Source organism: Pseudophryne corroboree, chromosome 8 (assembly GCF_028390025.1).
Source record: "Pseudophryne corroboree isolate aPseCor3 chromosome 8, aPseCor3.hap2, whole genome shotgun sequence".
Taxonomy (NCBI): domain Eukaryota; kingdom Metazoa; phylum Chordata; class Amphibia; order Anura; family Myobatrachidae; genus Pseudophryne; species Pseudophryne corroboree.
The window spans coordinates 80242470-80264428 of record NC_086451.1 but is presented as its reverse complement, the minus strand read 5'-3'; the positions used below and the strand labels follow the sequence as shown (position 1 = coordinate 80264428).

Genomic DNA, 21959 nt, shown 5'->3' with positions numbered 1-21959 from the left:
ACCATATGACATCGGCCTTAAACCATCGATGATTATGAATTGTCGATGGCATTCCCTAGCAATTCTGGGGGTCATTCCGAGTTGTTCGCTCGCAAGCTGATTTTTGCAGATTTGCTCACGCTAAGCCGCCGCCTACTGGGAGTGAATCTTAGCTTCTTAAAATTGCGAACGATGTATTCGCAATATTGCGATTACACACCTCGTAGCAGTTTCTGAGTAGCTCCAGACTTACTCGGCATCTGCGATCAGTTCACTGCTTGTCGTTCCTGGTTTGACATCACAAACACACCCAGCGTTCGCCCAGACACTCCCCTGTTTCTCCAGCCACTCCTGCGTTTTTTCCGGAAACGGTAGCGTTTTTTCCCACACGCCCATAAAACGGCCTGTTTCCGCCCAGTAACACCCACTTCCTGTCAATCACATTACAGTCGCCAGAACGATGAAAAAGCCGTGAGTAAAATTTCTAACTTCATAGCAAATTTACTTGGCGCAGTCGCAGTGCGAACATTGCGCATGCGCACTAAGCGGAAAATCGCTGCGATGCGAAGATTTTTACCGAGCGAACAACTCGGAATGACCCCCTATATCCGAACACGCCTTAGTAATATTTGACCTTACCTCTCCTCCAGCTGTAAGGAGGCACAAGTGATGTATATGCTAAAAAGCTCCATATGGGATCCAGCCTATTTTCACTTGATTGCAACCCACTCGTTCGTTTCAACTTTTCTGTTTATCTCCTAAAATACTGCTCAAGTTATCTTCATTAATGTTTTAAATTAATCACAACATTCTCACAATGAGCAACACTGATTTGTCCTTGGAAATTTGGCCTTAGAAATATATCTGTATTTTTCACAATAAAATTCCTTTTTTATGCTAATCAGACACAGATCTCAACATCTATCATTATTCCCTGGACTGTATAATACAATAAGTTTACTGGTGTTTTTAAATGAAAACAAAAACATTTTATAATCACAATCAGTAAACGTGGTGACATCATGGGGAATTCTAGTGCTTCCAAGATGTGTTATGTGTTCTGTCGTACCTTAAGATCCACTGACTCAGGAACTATGGTGACACTGGTACCAGGGCAGCCACCAGGAAGGGACTGTGGGGACTGGTGTCCTGGGCCCTTACAGAGAGGGGGGCTCACCCCTGTCTCCCACCACCAATAACTGGAGAGCTGCGCCAGGCTATAAAACAAGCCTTCGCTGTGCATCAGCTCTCTGTGAACTGTTCCTGTAGGTCCGCAATGTTAAACCTATATGTAACATTACAATGTGTCACATCACATAGTTGTGGAGCCGTGCCACAGTGTGTTGTTATTGGGGGGTTTTTGTGTTTTTTTTGGGGGGTGGGGAGGGGGGGCTGGGAGCCCTGTCTATTTTGTCAGTCCTGGGCCCCACAATTTCTGATGGCAGCCCTGAATGGCCCCTGTGGAGACAGATGAGTACTGTGATTGTCTTTATCACGTTTGCTGTTGTGCGCCTAGAAATATGATTGCACGTAGGTGAGCCTTATTATTGTGTTAGCTGCAGCCGCAGAGTGACAGCTAAATAAGACTTATAAACCGGCCTGGCCCTCATATATGATAAGCTGTATACACAGCTGTATAGGCTCACACAGCCTCACCCCAGCCTGACTGGGCGGGCCAGCCACAGGATATAGGGCTACAGTTACAGGTGTGCATGTGTATATAAGGGTGGGAGTAAGACCCCCCCCCTTTGAGACTGGATCAGGAAATGTCTCACTGGATAGCTCTCGCCTTGGCATTTGCCAGCCTCCTGGCAGCTGCCCATGCTGCAACGGTAAGAGAAATGGATAGACTTTGTTTTCTTTCCATCAGTGTTGGCTGACAAGCATAAGGTTGCAGGCTTGGGGTAGATTTATTAAAGCTTCTAAAAATGAATAGTGGTGGTGTTGCCCGTAGCAACCAATCCAATTTTAGCTATCATTTTTCTATTGCAGTCTGCAAAATGATTTACAGAATCTGATTGGCTGCTATGGACAAAAGCAACAATTGTCTGTTTTAGAAACCTCAGTAAATCTACCACAAAGTGTTTTGACATAATATATATGGGATTATGCACTCCCTACTTTAACTTATGTATCTATCGGGGCCTTTCGGTGACCACATAAAAATATAAATAATGCATTGTAGCCATGCCACTTCATGAGCCAATGTGAAATGAATCTGGATAGAGCCAGATTCACCTTCTGTTTCATTTCATCATATATATTATGATCTATATAATTTGCTCTGTATGAATAAAGAATAATTAGCCATAGACTTCAATGGAAGACAGCTTCATCATTGTTTAAGCAAGTTGTCCATCAGACTAGGGATTGCCTGATATGTAAATTGGTGGGAAAAAAGACGCCATTGAATTGCGGCGGCATTGTCGCCTTCACAATGCACTTGCGGTGACATGTAACTGTCGGCTGTTAACCAATATATGGTTTAACCTCAAGTGGTATGCTAGTGCGCATACACAATGGTCCTGCTAATGCTATAGACACCATGTTTCTACTTTGTGGCATACATAGCAGGAGAAGCATCAGCAGCCATCAGAAAGAAGCATTTGATGATGGCAACCATTGCAATACCGACATGGAATGACTAATGCATCTTCATCAGATCAGAAACATTGATGGTTGCCAACCATTGGTTTCCGGTAGCCATCCTTACCCTTGATGTGGTTGATATGATTAAATGATGATCGGAGTACTGCAAGAGAGACAATATGGGTTTTCTTCTCTCCGTCTTCTTTCATTGCATTATGCACAGGAAGGGCTTCGGCAGACTTCACTCAATTACTGCAGACTAGCTGGTGGCGAGGTTGGGAGATGCAAGTTAGAGGCCAGAAGAACCTCTACTGCCACCTACTGTATAATTGAGAACTTTTGGTGAGGTAGGTAGAGGCAAGTGAGATGCTAGAAGAACCTCCACTGCCACCTACAATATAAGTGAGAACCTCTGCCTGAGTCTGGTGGTGAGGTCGGTAGAGGCAAGTTAGAGGCCAGAAGAACCTCCACTGCCAGCCTCTGCCTGAGGCTGATGGTGAGGTCAGTAGAGGCAAGTTAGAGGCCAGAAGAACCTCCACTGCCACCTACAGTATAAGTGACAACCTCTGAGATTGATGGTGAGGTCGGTAGAGGGAAGTTTGAGGCCAGAAGAACCTCCACTGCCACCTACAGTATAAGTGAGAACCTCTGTCTGAGGCTGGTGGTGAGGTCAGTAGAGGCAAGTTAGAGGCCAGAAGAATGCCATCTATAAGATTATGTCACCTGAGGCGAGATTCTCACTCTGGGGGAGATGTATCAAACTATCTGGGGAGAAAAAGTGGATAAGTTGCCCATGGCAACCAATCCGCTTCTAAGGGGGATATCCTACTAGGTCCGGTAAAACATCTGATTTTCACAGATTTTTTTTTTACAGGCTATCCAGATTGATTGCCTGTAAAAATTGCCCTTTCTCCCGAAAACACACAAGTTCAGTGAAACCTGTGTGTTTTCGGTAGAAACAGCCCCGTTTTCACGCCTGTGGCAGGCGAAACAAAACCCCCGATGAGCGGAACAACCTGCAGCGTCCCATGCCCGCTGCAGCAGCAGCAGGCTGGGACTGCAGGCATCCGGAAGCTGCCCTCGGCGCGGTGACCCCCGGCGGAGAATCCAGGGCAGCGCCGTGACCACATCCCCTCTCTCCTCCGCCAGCGGTCACATGGTGGGGGAGTGGCCATGTGACCCGGGGAGACGGAGGAGCAGCGCTGCACCGGGCACTGTCAGGAGCTGGTACCCGGGGCAGCTTTAGGTAACCCCCGATAAGCCACCGCTCGTGCTGGCTTATCAGGGGTAATAGGATATCCCCCTCAATGTCAATTTATAGGCTGTGCTAGATAAATAATATCTAGAAGCTGAAGGGTTGCTATTGGCAACTTCTCCACTTTTTCTCCTTAGATGGTTTGATTCTTTCTCTTATGCTCATGGGTAGCACAATCCTGCGGTTCAACTTTACATTTTGTGTAGTGACATGTACAAGTCAGTGCTTTATAAATAATTAATATTTATAAAAATAGTAATATTCCTAAAAGTATGGGGAATGCTTACCTACTTGACAATTTCCTCTCCAGGAGATGCCTGGGTAGGTGAAGAAGGTGGATGGTGACAGGGGCATGCTGTGTTAATAGCTTCATTAGGCCCCACCCCTTATGGAAAAATGCAGAGATTGGAGCATATTTTCATAAGAGCGGGGCTAAAATGATGCAATTAGCATAGATTTGCATCATTAGGTCCCGTCTCCTCCACAGGGACCACAGATTCACTGTATTTATTTTCGCATTCTGCCTAGGGATGGCCACTAGTGTGCTCCCCATCAATGGTCACCCTCTATTCAATGAAGGGCCATTGCTGGTTTCACTCACCGATGGTCATCCCTGCTCTTTCAGTGAATGGCCCACAGGCCCATCAGAGCCTGGGGATGGAGCATCGTGGGTGCATCAGGGGGCGGAGCTAGGTTCCGTGCTCTGACACCTTGCCGAAAAAAGGAAAAAAAACATTGGATGGTTCTGTACCATTGATGGCGGGAAACAATCTGGATCTATGCCATCAATGTTAATAGTATTCAGTATCGGTTATAGACCATTGATGGTTTTGAAACGATGGTTGATGGCCATCCCGAATTCTACTACGAAGTGGGCGAAATACAGGAGGGGTGTCAACTCTTCCAGGGGTGCAGGGGGTTACCTGAAAACTCAGGTGTCTCCCGCAGGAACCGGGTGAGTAGGCAAGTATGATAAGGGGGGATTTGATTTGACAAGATTATGTTGGCTAACAGTCACTGTACATTTCTCTTGCAGCTGGGGGTAGTGTACACTGAAGGGGGATTTGTACAGGGAACCAAAAAACAAATCGGAATCCTTTCTCCAAGTTACATTGATACTTTCAAGGGAATTCCTTTTGGTTCTGCTCCTGGTGTCCTGGAGAAGGCAGAAAGTCATCCAGGATGGTCAGGTATGTCTCTCAGAAGCTGTAGTAGTATAAATGGGCTCGTCAAGCCTTGGTGAACATCTCCCACTGGCCTCAATAAACCACTTACTCATCAGTAGCATTAAGATCTGCTAGTGTAAGACAGGAACGGTAAGTTATGATTAATGGTTGAAACACAGTAGCTCTAAGGAGAGAGTGACTATGGCCCATCTGAGCGGAATTGTGGACTGGGGACTGCACTGACCTATAGCTTACTATTGGTCCTCACAGTTCCACCAGGGTTGTAACTCCCAGAGGCAATGGAGATGCCTGCCTCCGGGCTCCAAGCCCTGAAGGGGCACCTGCACATACAGCAGCACCTGTATGGTTCACAGCGGCATTCAAATGTGACCGCTGCTCTTCCAACAGAGCTCTGTGGCACGTTCACTGCTGCTGCTGTTGCAGAGTTAATCAGCTCTGTCTCAGTAGCAATGCTAACACCTGCAATAGGGGACAGGATGGCCCCTGCCTAGTACCGCTCAGCCTGTGCTGCAGCATGTGATGGTGCACTTGCCACTGTTACTGGACTATGAGATGGGACCCGCTGGTGAACACTGATGCTGCACGCTGCAGATGGCTAAATCACAGCGTACCATGTGCCCTGCCAATTCACTGGGATCAAGTCCCTGTAGAACGGGTGAAAATTTGTTTTCTCATTTCCCCCCCCCCCACCAAACTCCAACTTGCCTCTGGGTGACTGGGAGCACACCTGGGTAGCACCCAGCATCTACTTTTGCCAAGGCTGTGCCCTAAGCTGGGCTCCGAAGTAGTGACAGTCTATGACTCACTGGCTACCATTCCCTTCCTCACATCATGATACTACCCAAGTCACCAGTGGCATAGCTATAATGAGTGCACCCATGCTCTATGGGCAACTACTCCATTGTATCGCTCTCCAATGCTTGATACATCTCCTCCATAGTCAGGGGAGGATTTAGGGGTCAGGCCACCCCTAGACACATTTTTGGTCACCCCCCGCATCTTCTCAACCTCACCCCACCACCACCTCCAGCCAGTGGCACCGAGAGGGGGGAGGAGCGGGTACTCTTTACCCGGGGCCGGGTCCCACTGCCCCACCTTCCCCGATGTAGACAGCGCTGGCATAGAGCCAGGAGAGAGAGCTCAATGCTGCTCACCTGGCGTGTGGCCGGAACCTTTGTTTTTAAATATTTGTAAAGGAGGGAGGCTGGCCACACCTCCCTGCATTGGCCACACCTACCTCAGATTACCTGAGCCCGGCACAGCTGTCAGCGCCCCTGCATCATGCACCACAATTTGCAGCCCATTGTACAACTCACATCAGATGCAAAGTAAAAATGTAAAAAAAGAAGTTGTAATATTACAATTTTTAAAAAAAATTCACATGGGTTCATCAGCCTCCTATGCCGCCCCACAGCAAGTGCTGCCCCTAGGCACGTGCCTCCCTTGCCTAGTGGGAAATCCACTACTGCCCATAGTCATATAAGCTGCTTCTTCCTGCAAGAACCATCCTCTCAGTCAGTTTCTAGTTTCCACTCTATTGCATTTATAAAAAAAACTTTATTACCAACTTAGTAAAACGTAAAAAAATAACACAGTACTGTTGTAATAAGATTTTTTTTTTAAATCATGAAAGAAGACTATTCCATCCCTCAGCAGCTTTTTTTATTGTGTGTTACTTTTTTTCTAGGTACCCTGAAGGCTACTGAATTTAAGGAACGTTGTCTGCAAGCCACCTTAACACAAACTGATACCCGTGGAGAACTTGACTGTCTTTACCTGAATATCTGGGTTCCTCATTCCGGCAAATCGGGTCAGTGATTCGCAGAATTGTTTCATGTCTTAGAGCTACAAATGCAAATGGGCATAAAGGGATCCACATCTGGTCACTGTAGAGCAGCAGTGGCCAACCTGTGGCTCTTGAGCCACATGTGGCTCTTTCTTTATTCAAATGTAGCTCCCACTCTAAGTCACGTGACCACAACAAATCCGGAAACTGCTGCACTCCAGCCAGACATGCAGCAGCACTACGGGAAGTCGGGAACTGAGAACTGAGAGAACATAAGGGGCTGCTGCAATGGTACGAGTTGTGGGGGTGGGAGGGGGGGGGGAGTTGTAGTAGGACAAATCAGGATAGGCTGGAGTGACACAAGGGGGAGCTGGCTGGAGAGACACGGGAGAGTTCTGGCAGGACAGACACAATGGAGAAGCTGCCTGATGTGACACAGAAGGGTGCTGGCTGGAGTGACACAGCAGAGTGCTGGCTGGAGTGACACAGAGAGGTGCTGGCTGGAGTGACACAGGATGGTGCTAGCTGGAGTGACACAGGACGGTGCTGGCAAGAGTGACATAGGAGGGTGCTCGCTGGAGTGACACAGAGAGGTGCTGGCTGGAGTGACACAGAGAGGTGCTGGCTGGAGTGACACAGGAGGGTGCTGGCTGGGGTGACACAGGAGGGTGCTGGCTGGGGTGACACAGGAGGGTGCTGGCTGGAGTGACACAGAGAGGTAATGGCTGGAGTGGCACAGGAGGGTTCTGGCTGAGGTGACACAGGAGGGTGCTGGCTGGAGTGACACAGGAGGGTGCTGGCTGGGATGACATAGGAGGGTGCTGGCTGGAGTGACACAGAGAGGTGCTGGCTGGAGTGACACAGGAGGGTGCTGGCTGGAGTGACACAGGAGGGTGCTGGCAGGAGTGACATAGGAGGGTGCTGGCTAAAGTGACACAGGAAGGTGCTGGCTGGAGTGACACAGGAGAGTGCTGGCTGGGGTGACACAGGAGGGTGCTGGCTGGAGTGACACAGAGAGGTAATGGCTGGAGTGGCACAGGAGGGTTCTGGCTGAGGTGACACAGGAGGGTGCTGGCTGGGATGACACAGGAGGGTGCTGGCTGGAGTGACACAGAGAGGTGCTGGCTGGAGTGACACAGGAGGGTCCTGGCAGGAGTGACACAGAGCAGCAGTGGCCAACCTGTGGCTCTTGAGCCACATGTGGCTCTTTCTTTATTCAAATGTAGCTCCCACTCTAAGTCACGTGACCACAACAAATCCGGAAACTGCTGCACTCCAGCCAGACATGCAGCAGCACTACGGGAAGTCGGGAACTGAGAACTGAGAGTGACACAGCAGAGTGCTGGCTGGAGTGACACAGAGAGGTGCTGGCTGGAGTGACACAGGATGGTGCTAGCTGGAGTGACACAGGACGGTGCTGGCAAGAGTGACATAGGAGGGTGCTCGCTGGAGTGACACAGAGAGGTGCTGGCTGGAGTGACACAGAGAGGTGCTGGCTGGAGTGACACAGGAGGGTGCTGGCTGGGGTGACACAGGAGGGTGCTGGCTGGGGTGACACAGGAGGGTGCTGGCTGGAGTGACACAGAGAGGTAATGGCTGGAGTGGCACAGGAGGGTTCTGGCTGAGGTGACACAGGAGGGTGCTGGCTGGAGTGACACAGGAGGGTGCTGGCTGGGATGACATAGGAGGGTGCTGGCTGGAGTGACACAGAGAGGTGCTGGCTGGAGTGACACAGGAGGGTGCTGGCTGGAGTGACACAGGAGGGTGCTGGCAGGAGTGACATAGGAGGGTGCTGGCTAAAGTGACACAGGAAGGTGCTGGCTGGAGTGACACAGGAGAGTGCTGGCTGGGGTGACACAGGAGGGTGCTGGCTGGAGTGACACAGAGAGGTAATGGCTGGAGTGGCACAGGAGGGTTCTGGCTGAGGTGACACAGGAGGGTGCTGGCTGGGATGACACAGGAGGGTGCTGGCTGGAGTGACACAGAGAGGTGCTGGCTGGAGTGACACAGGAGGGTCCTGGCAGGAGTGACACAGGATGGTGCTGGCTGGAGTGACACAGGACGGTGCTGGCAAGAGTGACATAGGAGGGTGCTCGCTGGAGTGACACAGAGAGGTGCTGGCTGGAGTGACACAGAGAGGTGCTGGCTGGAGTGACACAGGAGGGTGCTGGCTGGGGTGACACAGGAGGGTGCTGGCTGGGGTGACACAGGAGGGTGCTGGCTGGAGTGACACAGAGAGGTAATGGCTGGAGTGGCACAGGAGGGTTCTGGCTGAGGTGACACAGGAGGGTGCTGGCTGGAGTGACACAGGAGGGTGCTGGCTGGAGTGACACAGAGAGGTGCTGGCTGGAGTGACACAGGAGGGTGCTGGCTGGGGTGACACAGGAGGGTGCTGGCTGGGGTGACACAGGAGGGTGCTGGCTGGAGTGACACAGAGAGGTAATGGCTGGAGTGGCACAGGAGGGTTCTGGCTGAGGTGACACAGGAGGGTGCTGGCTGAAGTGACACAGGAGGGTGCTGGCTGGGATGACATAGGAGGGTGCTGGCTGGAGTGACACAGAGAGGTGCTGGCTGGAGTGACACAGGATGGTGCTGGCTGGAGTGACACAGGAGGGTGCTGGCAGGAGTGACATAGGAGGGTGCTGGCTAAAGTGACACAGGAAGGTGCTGGCTGGAGTGACACAGGAGAGTGCTGGCTGGGGTGACACAGGAGGGTGCTGGCTGGAGTGACACAGAGAGGTAATGGCTGGAGTGGCACAGGAGGGTTCTGGCTGAGGTGACACAGGAGGGTGCTGGCTGGGATGACACAGGAGGGTGCTGGCTGGAGTGACACAGAGAGGTGCTGGCTGGAGTGACACAGGATGGTGCTGGCTGGAGTGACACAGGAGGGTCCTGGCAGGAGTGACATAGGATCGTGCTGGCTGGAGTGACACAGGATGGTGCTGGCTGGAGTGACACAGGAGGGTGCTGGCAGGAGTGACATAGGAGGGTGCTGGCTAAAGTGACACAGGAAGGTGCTGGTTGGAGTGACACAGGAGGGTGCTGGCAGGAGTGACATAGGAGGGTGCTGGCTAAAGTGACACAGGAAGGTGCTGGTTGGAGTGACACAGGAGGGTGCTGGCTGGAGTGACACAGGAGGGTGCTGGCTGGAGTGACACAGGAGGGTGCTGGCTGGAGTGACACAGGAGGGTGCAACACAGGAGGGTCCTGGCAGGAGTGACACAGGAGGGTGCTAGCTGGAGTGACACAGGAGGGTGCTAGCTGGAGTGACACAGGAGGGTGCTGGCTGAAGTGACACAGGAGGGTACTGGAAGGAGTGACACATGGGGGAGTTGAAGAGTATTATGTGAATCTGACTTTTTCAATGTATTTTACGTTGGATCTGGCTTTAAAATGTATTTTATGCGTATTTTATACCAGGAGCGTGGCCTAGCAGACACAAGGCCACACCATATTTTTGCACATGCGCCATCGGCTCAGTGTCGACTCTGACGTACCTAACGAGATTTCATGGCTCTTTGTCTCTGAATGGTTGTCCACCTCTGCTGTAGAGACTTGTCCCACAGTCCTTACCACTGGCACATTGCTGGCAGAAACATCCATTTGAGGGTTATTTTTGTTATTATCCCCTAGGACAATGTATACCTCCTAACTATCCCAATCCATGCAGCACATGCGTGGTTTGAGGTAGCTGCCCCTCCTTCCCTACAGGTAGGAATATCTGCAATGAAGCACGTTCATACTAAGAGAGTTGGGGACGGGATTATGTTTCAGAAGCGCAAGGCATACCCCCATGCAACCTGGTCTTGCCCATGTGTGTGTGGCATGGCCATTGGCCACACCCTCCTTTTACGCGCTGTCTGCATTTGGCAGTTTTTACAATGTTAGGCGTTATGACAATGGGCAATCTATCTATAGCCCTAATGAACAATAATAGCTAATAATCCTGAAGTTACAGTGTAAACTGAATAGATTAGGATGTTCATTGTATCTCTGTCAAAATGAGTCTTCTCCTGCTTGTAGTCTCCACGAACCTGCCAGTTATGATATGGATCTACGGAGGAGCCTTTATATTTGGTGGAGCTCAAGGAGCCAATTTCTTGGACAATTATTTGTATGATGGAGAAGAGCTGGCTCTCCGTGGCAACGTCATTGTGGTGACCTTCAACTACAGATTGGGACCACTGGGATTCCTCAGCACAGGAGATGCCAACCTCCCTGGTAAGACTTGCCTTCTGTATCCACCACTACTTCTGGAATATTTCACCATCCACAAAATGAAGTAATCATTTATAGGATGATAAAGCTAAATATTTATCTTATATAAAACCCTTTGTGAGGTCTAAGAACACTGTACGCTATTTACGTACGGAGTACCGTAAGGGTACGCTCGTTGCGTAACGATCGCTTAGCCGTGGTCGAGACGCTCAAGCGTCACGTTCGCTCAAGGCCAAGAGATCACAGGCAGGCACGCTATTGGCTGCTGACTAACGTAATGATTCGCTATAGCGTAGCGGACGCTCGGGACCACGAGGAGATCACCAGCGGCGCTGACGCTCACAATGTTAAACCTTTATATCTAAACCATAGACAATGTAATATGCTGTAAAACCTTAGTGTAGAGATAGGGTGTAGATGCAACACAGTGTAACCTTATTAACTTAAAAGCTGCTTGAGCGTCACCGACGCTCTGAGAATACTTAACACTGTAAGAAATACACAGATACCGTGCTTAGGGTCCAACGCCTAATATATATATTATGAATGCTATACTTGCAAAAGAATTAATACAATACAAGTCATACACTACAATATAACATAGACTACCTAACCAGTTAACTACACATGAAATACAATACAATACTATTACGTTTAAGGGATTACGAGAGAAAGAGGAGAAGAGAGAGAGAGAGAGAGATATGGCCCATAACAACAAGGAAAGACAATATGATTGCGGAGAAAACTTACGCACAAAGGAAACGATCGCATGCGCCTCTGGACATCCAGCTCCCGATTTTCAGCAATGGTAACCGTTGAAGAGTGAGAGCTGGATGTGATCGGCTTGTCTATTTATGCCCCACACACAATACAATTCAATGGTCCCTACAATCTCATTGTTCATTGGACACAGGAATTCCTCCTCGCATTATAACAAAAGGTCATAGGTTGATTCATACAGGTGGGCTGTGACTATTTCCAACAGCTCAGGTGGGAGGGAAACTGGGTTTCCCGCCGCATGGATAAGTAAGTGCAAATACAGTAAATGTTCATAAACTTCTTATGTCCATAACTATTCGCACGAGCGATTAATCTGCTTCAAACCAACACCGGAATATTGCTAATTAAATACTCTTCCGATGGATACTAAACACCACTGTATTACTCCTGTCTGACCCTTCGTATCAAACAAAGGGGGATTTCTCTGTTCATGAACATTCTACATTAACCAAACTTTCAGAATCTATCAAAGGGACCATGATCTACAAAATACATTATATAGTGAAAATATGTAACGATTGAGTCGCACGCTACGAACACATGAACTCTACCGTAAATGCACATACCGCGCGCCCGCGGGTGCCCGCAACAGCGAGTATGCGCACGCACGGGAGAGCGCACGCATGCGCAGCGCAGACCTGTGTGAGGTGCAAATATGGCAGTGTGCATAGAGATATTTTTCTGACTTTGACAAGGAATACTGATGTTTTTAGGAAAAAGCAGATATTTTCTGTCTTGCATTATCATAGAATGTGGAAAAAGAGAACGGACAGCCAATAGCTTAATGTAATTGTGTGGAACAGTTCAAACTATCCCAACCGCCGGGATGCCGAATGCAACGCGTTCAAACACATGGACATGAGAAATTTGAGAATACACTATTTTAAGAGATTTGTTTTATAAAGGTGATTCCTCGCTATGTAATATGAGTTCTGCTTTTCAAGCTATTTTCTTACATTGTTGTGGAGGGCCATAAGAACAGGCTTAATATGATGAAGTTAATTCACACTAGCCTACTTTTAATTTCTGTGCTCTGGGAGAGTAGGGAAGTCCAGATGGGAGGGGTGGGGGCAGGGCAGCCATCAGGGGGGGACTGCAGGCACTGGAATCCTGGGCCCTTATAGAGAGGGGGCTCACCCCTGACTCCTTCTGCCAATACCTGGAGAGCTGTACAGGCTACACAACAACAATGGGCTGATGCACAAGGAGAACTTAAATCAACCCTTTCCAGGGGTGGAGCAGTGTGGCAGAATCTATATATATATTTTTTTTTGGGTGGGGGGTACCCTGTCTATTTTGTCAGTTCCAAGCCCCACAATTTCTTATGGCAGTCCTGGGTGGGGGCATGTCAACATAAACCATACTATCATAGCCCCACCCCCAGACTTAATGATGTGATTTGCAGTATTACAGATAGATGCTAAAACCTTCAACCAATTATCTTCTGGCAATCATTTTGTACAATGCACATGATGAAGGCTAGCTAGAAGCTTATTGGTTCCCCACTTGTCCACTATTTTAAAGGTTTGATACATCCCCCCCCCCCCCCTTCCAGCTTCTCCTTCCCCTTCCCATGGTCACGTATGCCTAGATAAGGCTGGTTATACACTGGAGCGATGTGTACCCAGCCGATATGTTGGGCATATCAGAACCTGGGCGATGTTAATAAAGGATGGAATATTAATTAAGGATGGAAATGCCGGGCTGTCTACCCGGGTAATTTCCCTTTGACGTTTTCACACTGCACCTCGACCCGTGTCGACCAGGCAATAACCTGGGTTATTTTGGCGATGTGAAAGGGGTTTTAATTAACTTATTAACAGCAGTACCACAATGCTCAGCTGCACACAAATCGACCATATGTGGTATGCTCAACATCACTACTTTACCTGCGCAAGGAAAGAGTTTCAATGCTGCTAGCTGGGATGTGTCATTCCGTAATTGTGTTTAATTGCAAGTGACTTCTTAAATCTTTGAAAATGAAAAAGTCTTCATTATACATTTTCTTGTAAATGATATAGCACGACATGTAGACGAATACACATTGACCTTATCATGATTGCGGCAAGTACAGTTTGCAGCCTAAAGGGTATATTCAATTAGTGCCAAGTTTTCCGACGGTCGGAAAACCGGCACTAATTAAACTGTTGGCTATTCAATAGGCAGGCGTTTTCGACAGGATTTTTCTATATTTTCGGCATGCTTTTTTCTGTTTTTGTTTTATGTTGAATTGGCATGGGTGAAAACGGACCAAAAATCTGTTGAAAATGCCAGCGAATTCGACAAAACGTGGATGGGCAGTGAATAGGTAGAATGTAAACTCGACCTGCAAAGTGGCGGAAAGTGAAGTTTTTTTCGACTTGAATACCCTACTAAGTCATGCACTTGGATCTCAAAAATCCTAACGCTGAGAATAGCATTAATGGCACAAAAATGGCAACTCCTGAGCAGGAGGGGTGGAGGTGTCACTATTTCAGCTGACTACAGGCAGATGGATAATGTAGCAAAGCAATGGGGAAGGCCTGTGGGAAGCGGGGTTACACAGCAAAAAAGTGAGAGGTAGTGAGGCTACACCGCATTAGTAAATCACCAGTAATACTCTTCATGGATCATGGAAAACTGTTTGTAACAATGTCAGAGCCGGTTCTAGATCTTGTGGCGCCCAGGGCGAATGTTTCTTTTGGCGCCCCTGACAGGTAAAACAGAGTTGGTGCACGCCGAAAGTGCATGCCCAAAAATAAGGGCATGGCTTCATAGGGGAGGGGTGTGGCCACAGTTATGACCCCTGTAGTTGTGCCCCCTGTAGTTGTGTCCCCAGTAGATTTGCCTCCAGTAGTTGTGTCCCCAGTATCTGTGCTCCCAGTAGTTGTGCCCCCTGTAGCTGTGCCCCCAGTAGATTTGCCCCAGTAGATTTGCCCCCAGTAACAGTGCCCCCTGTAGCTGTGCCCCTTGTAGCTGTGCCCCCTGTAGTTGTGCCCCCAGTAGCATCACTTGCAAACACAAAAAAAAACCAATACTTACCAGCCCTGCACCTGCTTACCGACTGCTGCTGCTCTGCCCTCTGTCTCTGGCCGCCCGCTCCTCTCTAAGGGAGAGACGTCATGACGTCTCTCCCATAGCACCGCACAGACACTAGAGGACAATTATGACCTCTAGCGTCTGACAGTGGCGCCGGCTGCAATGGGCGCCCAAACAGCCCACGGCGCCTGCTTCAGCTGGGGAGCAGGATGCGGGGTGCCAGTCAGTGGCGGGCAACTGCGGGGTGACTGCGGCCGCACCCGCTGGACGCAGTGCCCCGGGCGCCCGCCCTGCTTGCCCGTGCCTAGAACCACTCCTAAACAATGTATCAGTGCCCTTTATTGTCTATGAATGAAGTATAAACTAAAAATAATAAATATTCTTCCTATTAGGAAACTATGGATTGTGGGATCAGCATATGGCTATAGCATGGGTGAAGAGGAACATTGCTGCTTTTGGAGGAAACCCAGACAACATCACCATTTTTGGGGAGTCTGCTGGGGCTGCCAGTGTCTCTTTGCAGGTAATGAACATGTGACCACAATTGGAATGTGAATACTACACTGTGCAGGCTCCACCACTGGGAAGAACCAGACCTTTGCCTATGGGCACCAATCGAAAGTGGGGACTTAAACAACGAAGTGAGTGATATGAGGGCATTTATACAGTGTTTTTATTGCCCTACTCACTCAGCTTATCTTATTGGCTGACTGTTGCTCCTCCTTATTTGCCACCATCTGTCTCTGCAAGCTAACCATCTTCTCAGAAATCCAGATGTACAGGTGCAGTGGCTGTGATATCACCAAAGATGAATTTTGCTCCTCAACAGTTTTGTGCTTCATAAGTGAGACCAATTGTTGTTTAGTTTCATCGCTCTGCAATATGACACAAATCTTTCCACTGGAAACAAGTGCAGGGGCATTGAAAACCATCAACTCTGCTTGGTGGAGTAAATAGCATAAAAGCATAGAAGAAAGAAATAAAGATTAATGTTTGTAGTAAAAGTGGCAGGAGGACATGTGCAATAGTTGAAAGTCATCTGTAGGTCACCGGAATGTAACCCCTTCTTCCTCTCTGTTGCAGACGCTGTCGCCCTATAATGTTGGTGTGTTTAAACGTGCCATCAGTCAAAGTGGGGTTGGGCTGTCCCCATGGGCTATCCAGGAGGACCCTCTCTTCTGGGCCAAAGAGGTAAGAGTCTATGAATTGTCAATATTATTTCACGCACACATTGCATGACTTGAGAGGCCAAAAATTGTGGTACATTGGTACATTAAAGCCTATTGTAAATTTGTAATAACTTGTTTTTGTTTTTAACAGATTGGGAGAAAAGTTGGCTGTCCTATAGGCGACACTGCCGCCCTGTCTAACTGCTTGCGGATTACAGACCCTCGTGCTCTCACCCTGGCCTACAAACTGGATTTGTCAAACCTTAAATGTAAGATTTGCCATGGAAAAGTGGTACTTGGAAAGAAATAGGGTCATAGACTTAGGACGAATAGATACATGAGATATGAAATATAGTTTTACCTTCTTTCATAACTCTCAGGTTAATTTATAGCAAGAAAAAATGGTGGAGTAGCAGGAGGAGTGACCTACTGGAAAACGATTGTGGTCTCAGTGGGAATGGGTGTTTTCAAGCCAAATCATGGCATGTGGAATTTGTATCACTTTTCCTCTCACTAAAGCTATCGTATACTTGTTATACTCAGGGCTGTCTTAACAACATTGTAGGCCTCGGGCAAGCCCAAAGCACTGTGGTCCCTAAATCATAACATGCCACTAATGCGGTCCTGCACTGTCTCTCCAAATGCTTCCATACAGTGAATTGCTGTCAGCACTCTGATTGGTGGATAGCTCAAGCCATCCACCAATAGCATGCTGAGAGCCATTCGCTGTCTAGCTGCAGGCTTGGAGGCAGGTAGAGAAATGCTGTACTCTGATTGGCCCAGCCTTCCCCTGCTCGAAGGCCCCTAGAATCATAGGACTCTGAACAGCTGCCCAGTGAGCCCATACGTTAAGATGGTCCTGGTTATACTGTGGACTAGATGCATCATCGCTTGGAAAGTGATAAAATGGAGAGTGAAATAGTACCAGCCAATCAGGTCCTAACTACCATGTCACAGGCTGTGTTTGAAAAATGGCAGTTAGGAGCTGATTGGCTGGTACTTTTTCACTCTCCATTTAATCACTTTCCAAGCGATGATGCATCTGGCCCTATATCCCTCAGGTAGGTAATCTTGCATCTCCAAGTCTCACCATACCTATGCTGGCTTTTGTAGTTCTAGGCCACCACCTGTGGTCTAATTATGGCCCATATTCAGTTGTCAACTCCATACATAGTAATAGAATCCAGTATCAAACATTGTTCATTTTCTTGCATTTCACTATGGGGTGTAAGGGAAATGCCATGTTCAGCTAGATTTTCAAGGCCACCGCTAGCAATTGTAGAACTTCTAACAGCAGATTCCCACACATCAGCTCCACCTTGTGTGCAGTTTATGGTGAAAAATAATACTTAAGTGCCTGTTAATTAATATGCTGTACAGCATGTGCACAAATGTGCATCAAGTGTTTGCTTTCATTTTCTAAACCATGCTGGCAAAATGCATTCTGTGTTCTGACTGGCAGCAATGGGATCACTGCCCATTTGTATGATTATTGATAACAGAGGAGTGTATATTGCCATAGATTGCCAGACAATTACTTTATACAGGATATAAAGATGTCCCTGTCCAAATGGCTGACACTCTATGAGGTATTTTAACTAAAGGTCAATTTCAGCAATTTTTATCGATTTACAATGGCTGAGAATCGACCTTTGGTAAATATACCCCTGTGAACCATCTAGGAGTGGAATAAGAAATACAGATTGGTGGCGGGGCTTCTGTAAGGCAGAAATATTATCAGCCACCAGTAATAAAGGCGGCTATGTGCAGCGTTTGTGTAGATTATATCATGCAATAACACAATCACTAATTGACGTTTTGGCAAGCGTGAGGAATGGACAGGATTAAAGGGATGGTCGACCCGGGGGCCCCCATAGACAGATGCAGGGAAGGGGCGGGCACCAAAGCACTTCCCCCCCCTGTCATTTATGTGACCAGGGTGCCTTCAAAGGTGCTGTCCCACCACCACGGCGCACAGCCCCAGTAGCATCCTGACCTGGCCTTATGTAGACTACACACAGCGCAGGTAGTTGCAGCAGCTCCGTGGAGGTGTCTGATCCTCCAGCAGGGCAAGGTAAGGCACCAGTAACCCCAGTGTCACTCCTCGTCGCACCCCCACACCTCCACCCAACTGGCAAGCGCGGGTGCTCCCCCGCAACTCCCCCCCCCCCAAGGCAAATGCGAGTGCAAGCCCCCCAATCCCCTGCTCTCTCCCTGAAGCGAAGGGAGGGAGATGGGGTTTAAGTAGCACTCCTGGTGTCCCCATGCCATCTCTCCAGATGAATATATATATATATATATATATTCACACACACACACACACACACACACACACATATATATATATATATATATATATATATTGATAATTTCATTGATGGGACCTCCGCAGACCTTAATCTGGCCCTGAGGATTAATGATTTCAGAAATGATGTCAGTAAAATGAGGATTTGCCAGTTATAACCCCCCCCCCCCCCCTCCAAAAAAATATGAATAATATATATATATTTGAAGGTCTGTCAGTGACATGGCACCGTAACTGTAATGGAGTTCTTTTCTTCCTGTACGACAGACCCTGTGGTACACTACCTGGCTTTCTCACCAGTCATAGATGGAGATTTCATCCCTGATGACCCAATTCATTTATTCCACAATGCAGCTGATGTAGACTATCTAGTTGGTGTCAACAACATGGACGGACATCTGTTTGCAGGCATGGATTTAGCCGTCATCAACGAACCTCTGAAAAAAATTTCTCCGTAAGTGATATCCATAGTTGCCTACCCTCCCTCATTCTGCAGGAGACTCCCTGAAATAGCAGCAATCTCCCTCACTCCCTGACTAGTCCTGCAATCTCCCTGATTGCACCTTAACCCCATTATGAAGCTGTTACATTCTTGAGGGGGGGGGGGGGGGAATCAGAGATAAATACATTCAAATGGGAACATCAGTGCCATTTCCCTGCATTGGTTATAAGGCACAATGGGGCAGATGTATTAACCTGGAGAAGGCATAAGGGAGTGATAAACCAGTGATATGTGCAAGGTGATAAAGGCACCAGCCAATCAGTTCCAATATGTAAATTAACAGTTAGTATCTGATTGGCTGGTGCCTTTATCACCTTGCACATATCACTGGTGTATCACTTCCTTATGCCGTCTCCAGGTTAATACATCTGCTCCAATGATCCCTATGGCCAGATGCATTTTAAATAAGGTTTCTCGTGGCCACTTACAGTATATGGAACTTCTTGTAAAACAAAATACACAAACAAATTCTGAAAAGTATCAGTGTCTTTTCTTCAACAAGTAGATCTTATTAACTTTGGGACTCATTTACATTTGGATGTAAGTAATTTTTATGACGCACCTCTCAGATGTAGCAGTACACGTCCGCGCTTGTAGGTGTTACTTTCACATCTCACTGAAAAACTTTTTCGAAAGTAGGTAAGTATGGTGTTATCTCACATCCAGAGTACAAATCATTCATTGCTATTCAAGAGCCACCAGGCCTAATTCAGAGATGTACCTAAACTCGATGTTTACGTACATCTCCGATGTTTTTTATATATGCACAGACGCTGCACTACATATGCGCAGAGCTGGGGCTGCGATGTCGCTCACAGTACGCCAAATGCCGCAGCATGATTGACTTTTGCTGGCGTTTGAGGGTGTCGACAGGCAGCATAACCGAAAATAGGTGCATGTCGGCTCCTTTTTCTGCCCATGATGAGGCAAGTGGCTGCATGCTCGAATGGTTCAGCAAAATGATTTCACCAGACAGCCTGAGTAACCTGAGGGTTACCCAGATGACAGATGTACATGCAGAGGATCCGACGCTGCGCCCTTTCTGTCGTAAAATAATTTTGCCGTGGTATTGTAGTGTGTGTGTACAGTACTGTGCAAAAGTTTTATGCAGGTGTGGAAAAAATGCTTTCAAAAATCAAAGTGTTAATAGTTTATTTTTATAAATTATCAAAATGCAAAGTGAATGAACAGAAGAGAAATCTAAATCAAATCAATATTTGCCTTCAAAACAGCATCAATTATTCTAGGTACACTTGCATACAGTTTTTGAAGGAACTCGGCAGGGAGGTTGTTCCAATTCTCCAAATCTTGGAGAACTAATCACAGATGTTCTGTGGATGTAGGCTTGCTCATATCCTTCTGTCTCTTCATGTAATCCCAGACAGACTCGATGATGCTGTGATCAGGGCTCTGTGCGGGCCTTATCATCACTTCTAGGACTTCTTGTTCTTCTTTATGCTGAAGATAATTCTTAATGACATTGGCAGTATGTTTGGGGTTGTTGTCTTACTGCAGAATACATCTGGATGCAAGCGTACCTAGAAGAATTGATGGTGTTTTAAAAGGCAAAGGGTGGTCACACCAAATATTGATTTTATTTGAATTTCTCTTCTGTTCATTCACTTTGCATTTTTCTCAGGTAGGTCAGTTTTGTTAACAAGCCCAAAGTAGGAAGAGGATAGGAGAGAAGAAAGATATGGAGGGTAATTCAGATCTTATCGCTGGGCTGCGTTTTTTGCTGTGCTGCGATCAGATAGTCGCGGCCTACAGGGGGAATGTATTTTCCCTGTGCAACTGTGCGTTCCTATGCGCTAAAAATCAGTTTGTGCAGTCTCTGCGCAGCCCAGGACTTACTCTGTCAGTGCAGTTGAATCCTGCTGATCGGGGTCGGAGCTGATGTCAGACACCCTCCCTCAAAACACTTTATCCGCACACACCCTGTAAACGGCCTCTTCCTGTCAATCACCTTGCATATGCCCGTGCGAATGGATCCTTCGCACCATCCCGTCGCTGACCGGCGATGCCCATTATAGCTGTCCAACACACCTACGCATTGCGGAGCATATGCATGCACAGTTTGGACCTGACCGCCCGCTGTGTGGAAAAACGCACAGAAGTGATCAGATCTGAATCACCCCCATGGTACACATAAGAACACACTCTCACAGATAGGAAAAGGGAACCAGTGACCAAACCCATACAGGCCAGGTGTGTCAGGGTGGGCACGCTGTAGACCCTATGGACTGCAAAGAAAGTGTTAACGAAGGTAAGTATCATAACTCTCGTTTTTTTCTTCGGGTACCATAGGGCTCCACAGGGATAACACTGGGGATGTCCTAAAGCAGTATTTAAGGGAGGGGATGCTCCTGAGTGGATAACAGAATCTGGTGTCCAAATGAAGCATCACGGGAGGCGAATGTATCAAAGGCATAAAACAAAGAAAGATGTGGACCATGTAGCCACCATGAACAACTGTTTAGCGGATGCACCTCGGCTGAAAAATTGAAAAGTGAAAGCTTGGGGCTGCTTAATAGCAGCTCCCTGTTAGAGGTGCATCCAGCTTCCTGCTGGCGCCAACTAAAAACTGACCTGCCTGAGCATGGAGGCGGAGTTATGGGGGAAGGACCGAGCATCCTGGGATTGCTGAGAGCTCAACTGTTTGGTGCTCGGACCTGATCCCACCACCTACAGCCCCCAATTTTATCCCTGTGGGGCCCTGTGGGACCCGAAGAAAAAAAAAAAACTATTAACACTTCTATTTCTGAAAGCATTTTTTCTACACATGCCTAACATTTTTGCACAGTACTGTGTGTGTGTGTGTGTGTGTGTGTGTGTGTGTATATATATATATACATACATACACACATTGATTACATACATACACACACACACATATCCTGATTCACCTCAGTCCCCATTCCCTCCCCCACTCTGCCCATACCCTGCTATATTACTTACCCCCATTCCTTGCAAATTGTTCACCCTCTTTGGCTGGTCTATCCCATTGGGAGACATAGGGAGTAGGTGCGCCCTTGTTCCCATTGCACACCACACAGCCGGAACTGCTTGAGGCAGTGGTTCACAAATACGGTCCTCAAGGCACCCCAATGGTCCACGTTTTAAGGATATACATGATTGAGCACAGGTGAATGAATTATTTCCTCAGTCATT

At 47.8% G+C, this 21959-nt stretch overlaps 1 protein-coding gene across 1 annotated transcript in view; it reads left to right on the top strand.

Annotated features, from left to right (window-relative positions):
• Positions 1 to 1745: 1745 nt before the first annotated feature.
• LOC134947503 (bile salt-activated lipase-like) overlaps positions 1746 to 21959 on the top strand; it is a 32809-nt gene continuing 12595 nt past the window's right edge. The window contains exons 1-8 of the mRNA XM_063935568.1: positions 1746 to 1811; positions 4860 to 5013; positions 6698 to 6820; positions 10820 to 11017; positions 15205 to 15335; positions 15896 to 16003; positions 16133 to 16250; positions 18554 to 18740. Coding sequence (XP_063791638.1) covers positions 1746 to 1811; positions 4860 to 5013; positions 6698 to 6820; positions 10820 to 11017; positions 15205 to 15335; positions 15896 to 16003; positions 16133 to 16250; positions 18554 to 18740 — 1085 coding nt within the window. The remainder of the gene's footprint in view (positions 1812 to 4859; positions 5014 to 6697; positions 6821 to 10819; positions 11018 to 15204; positions 15336 to 15895; positions 16004 to 16132; positions 16251 to 18553; positions 18741 to 21959) is intronic.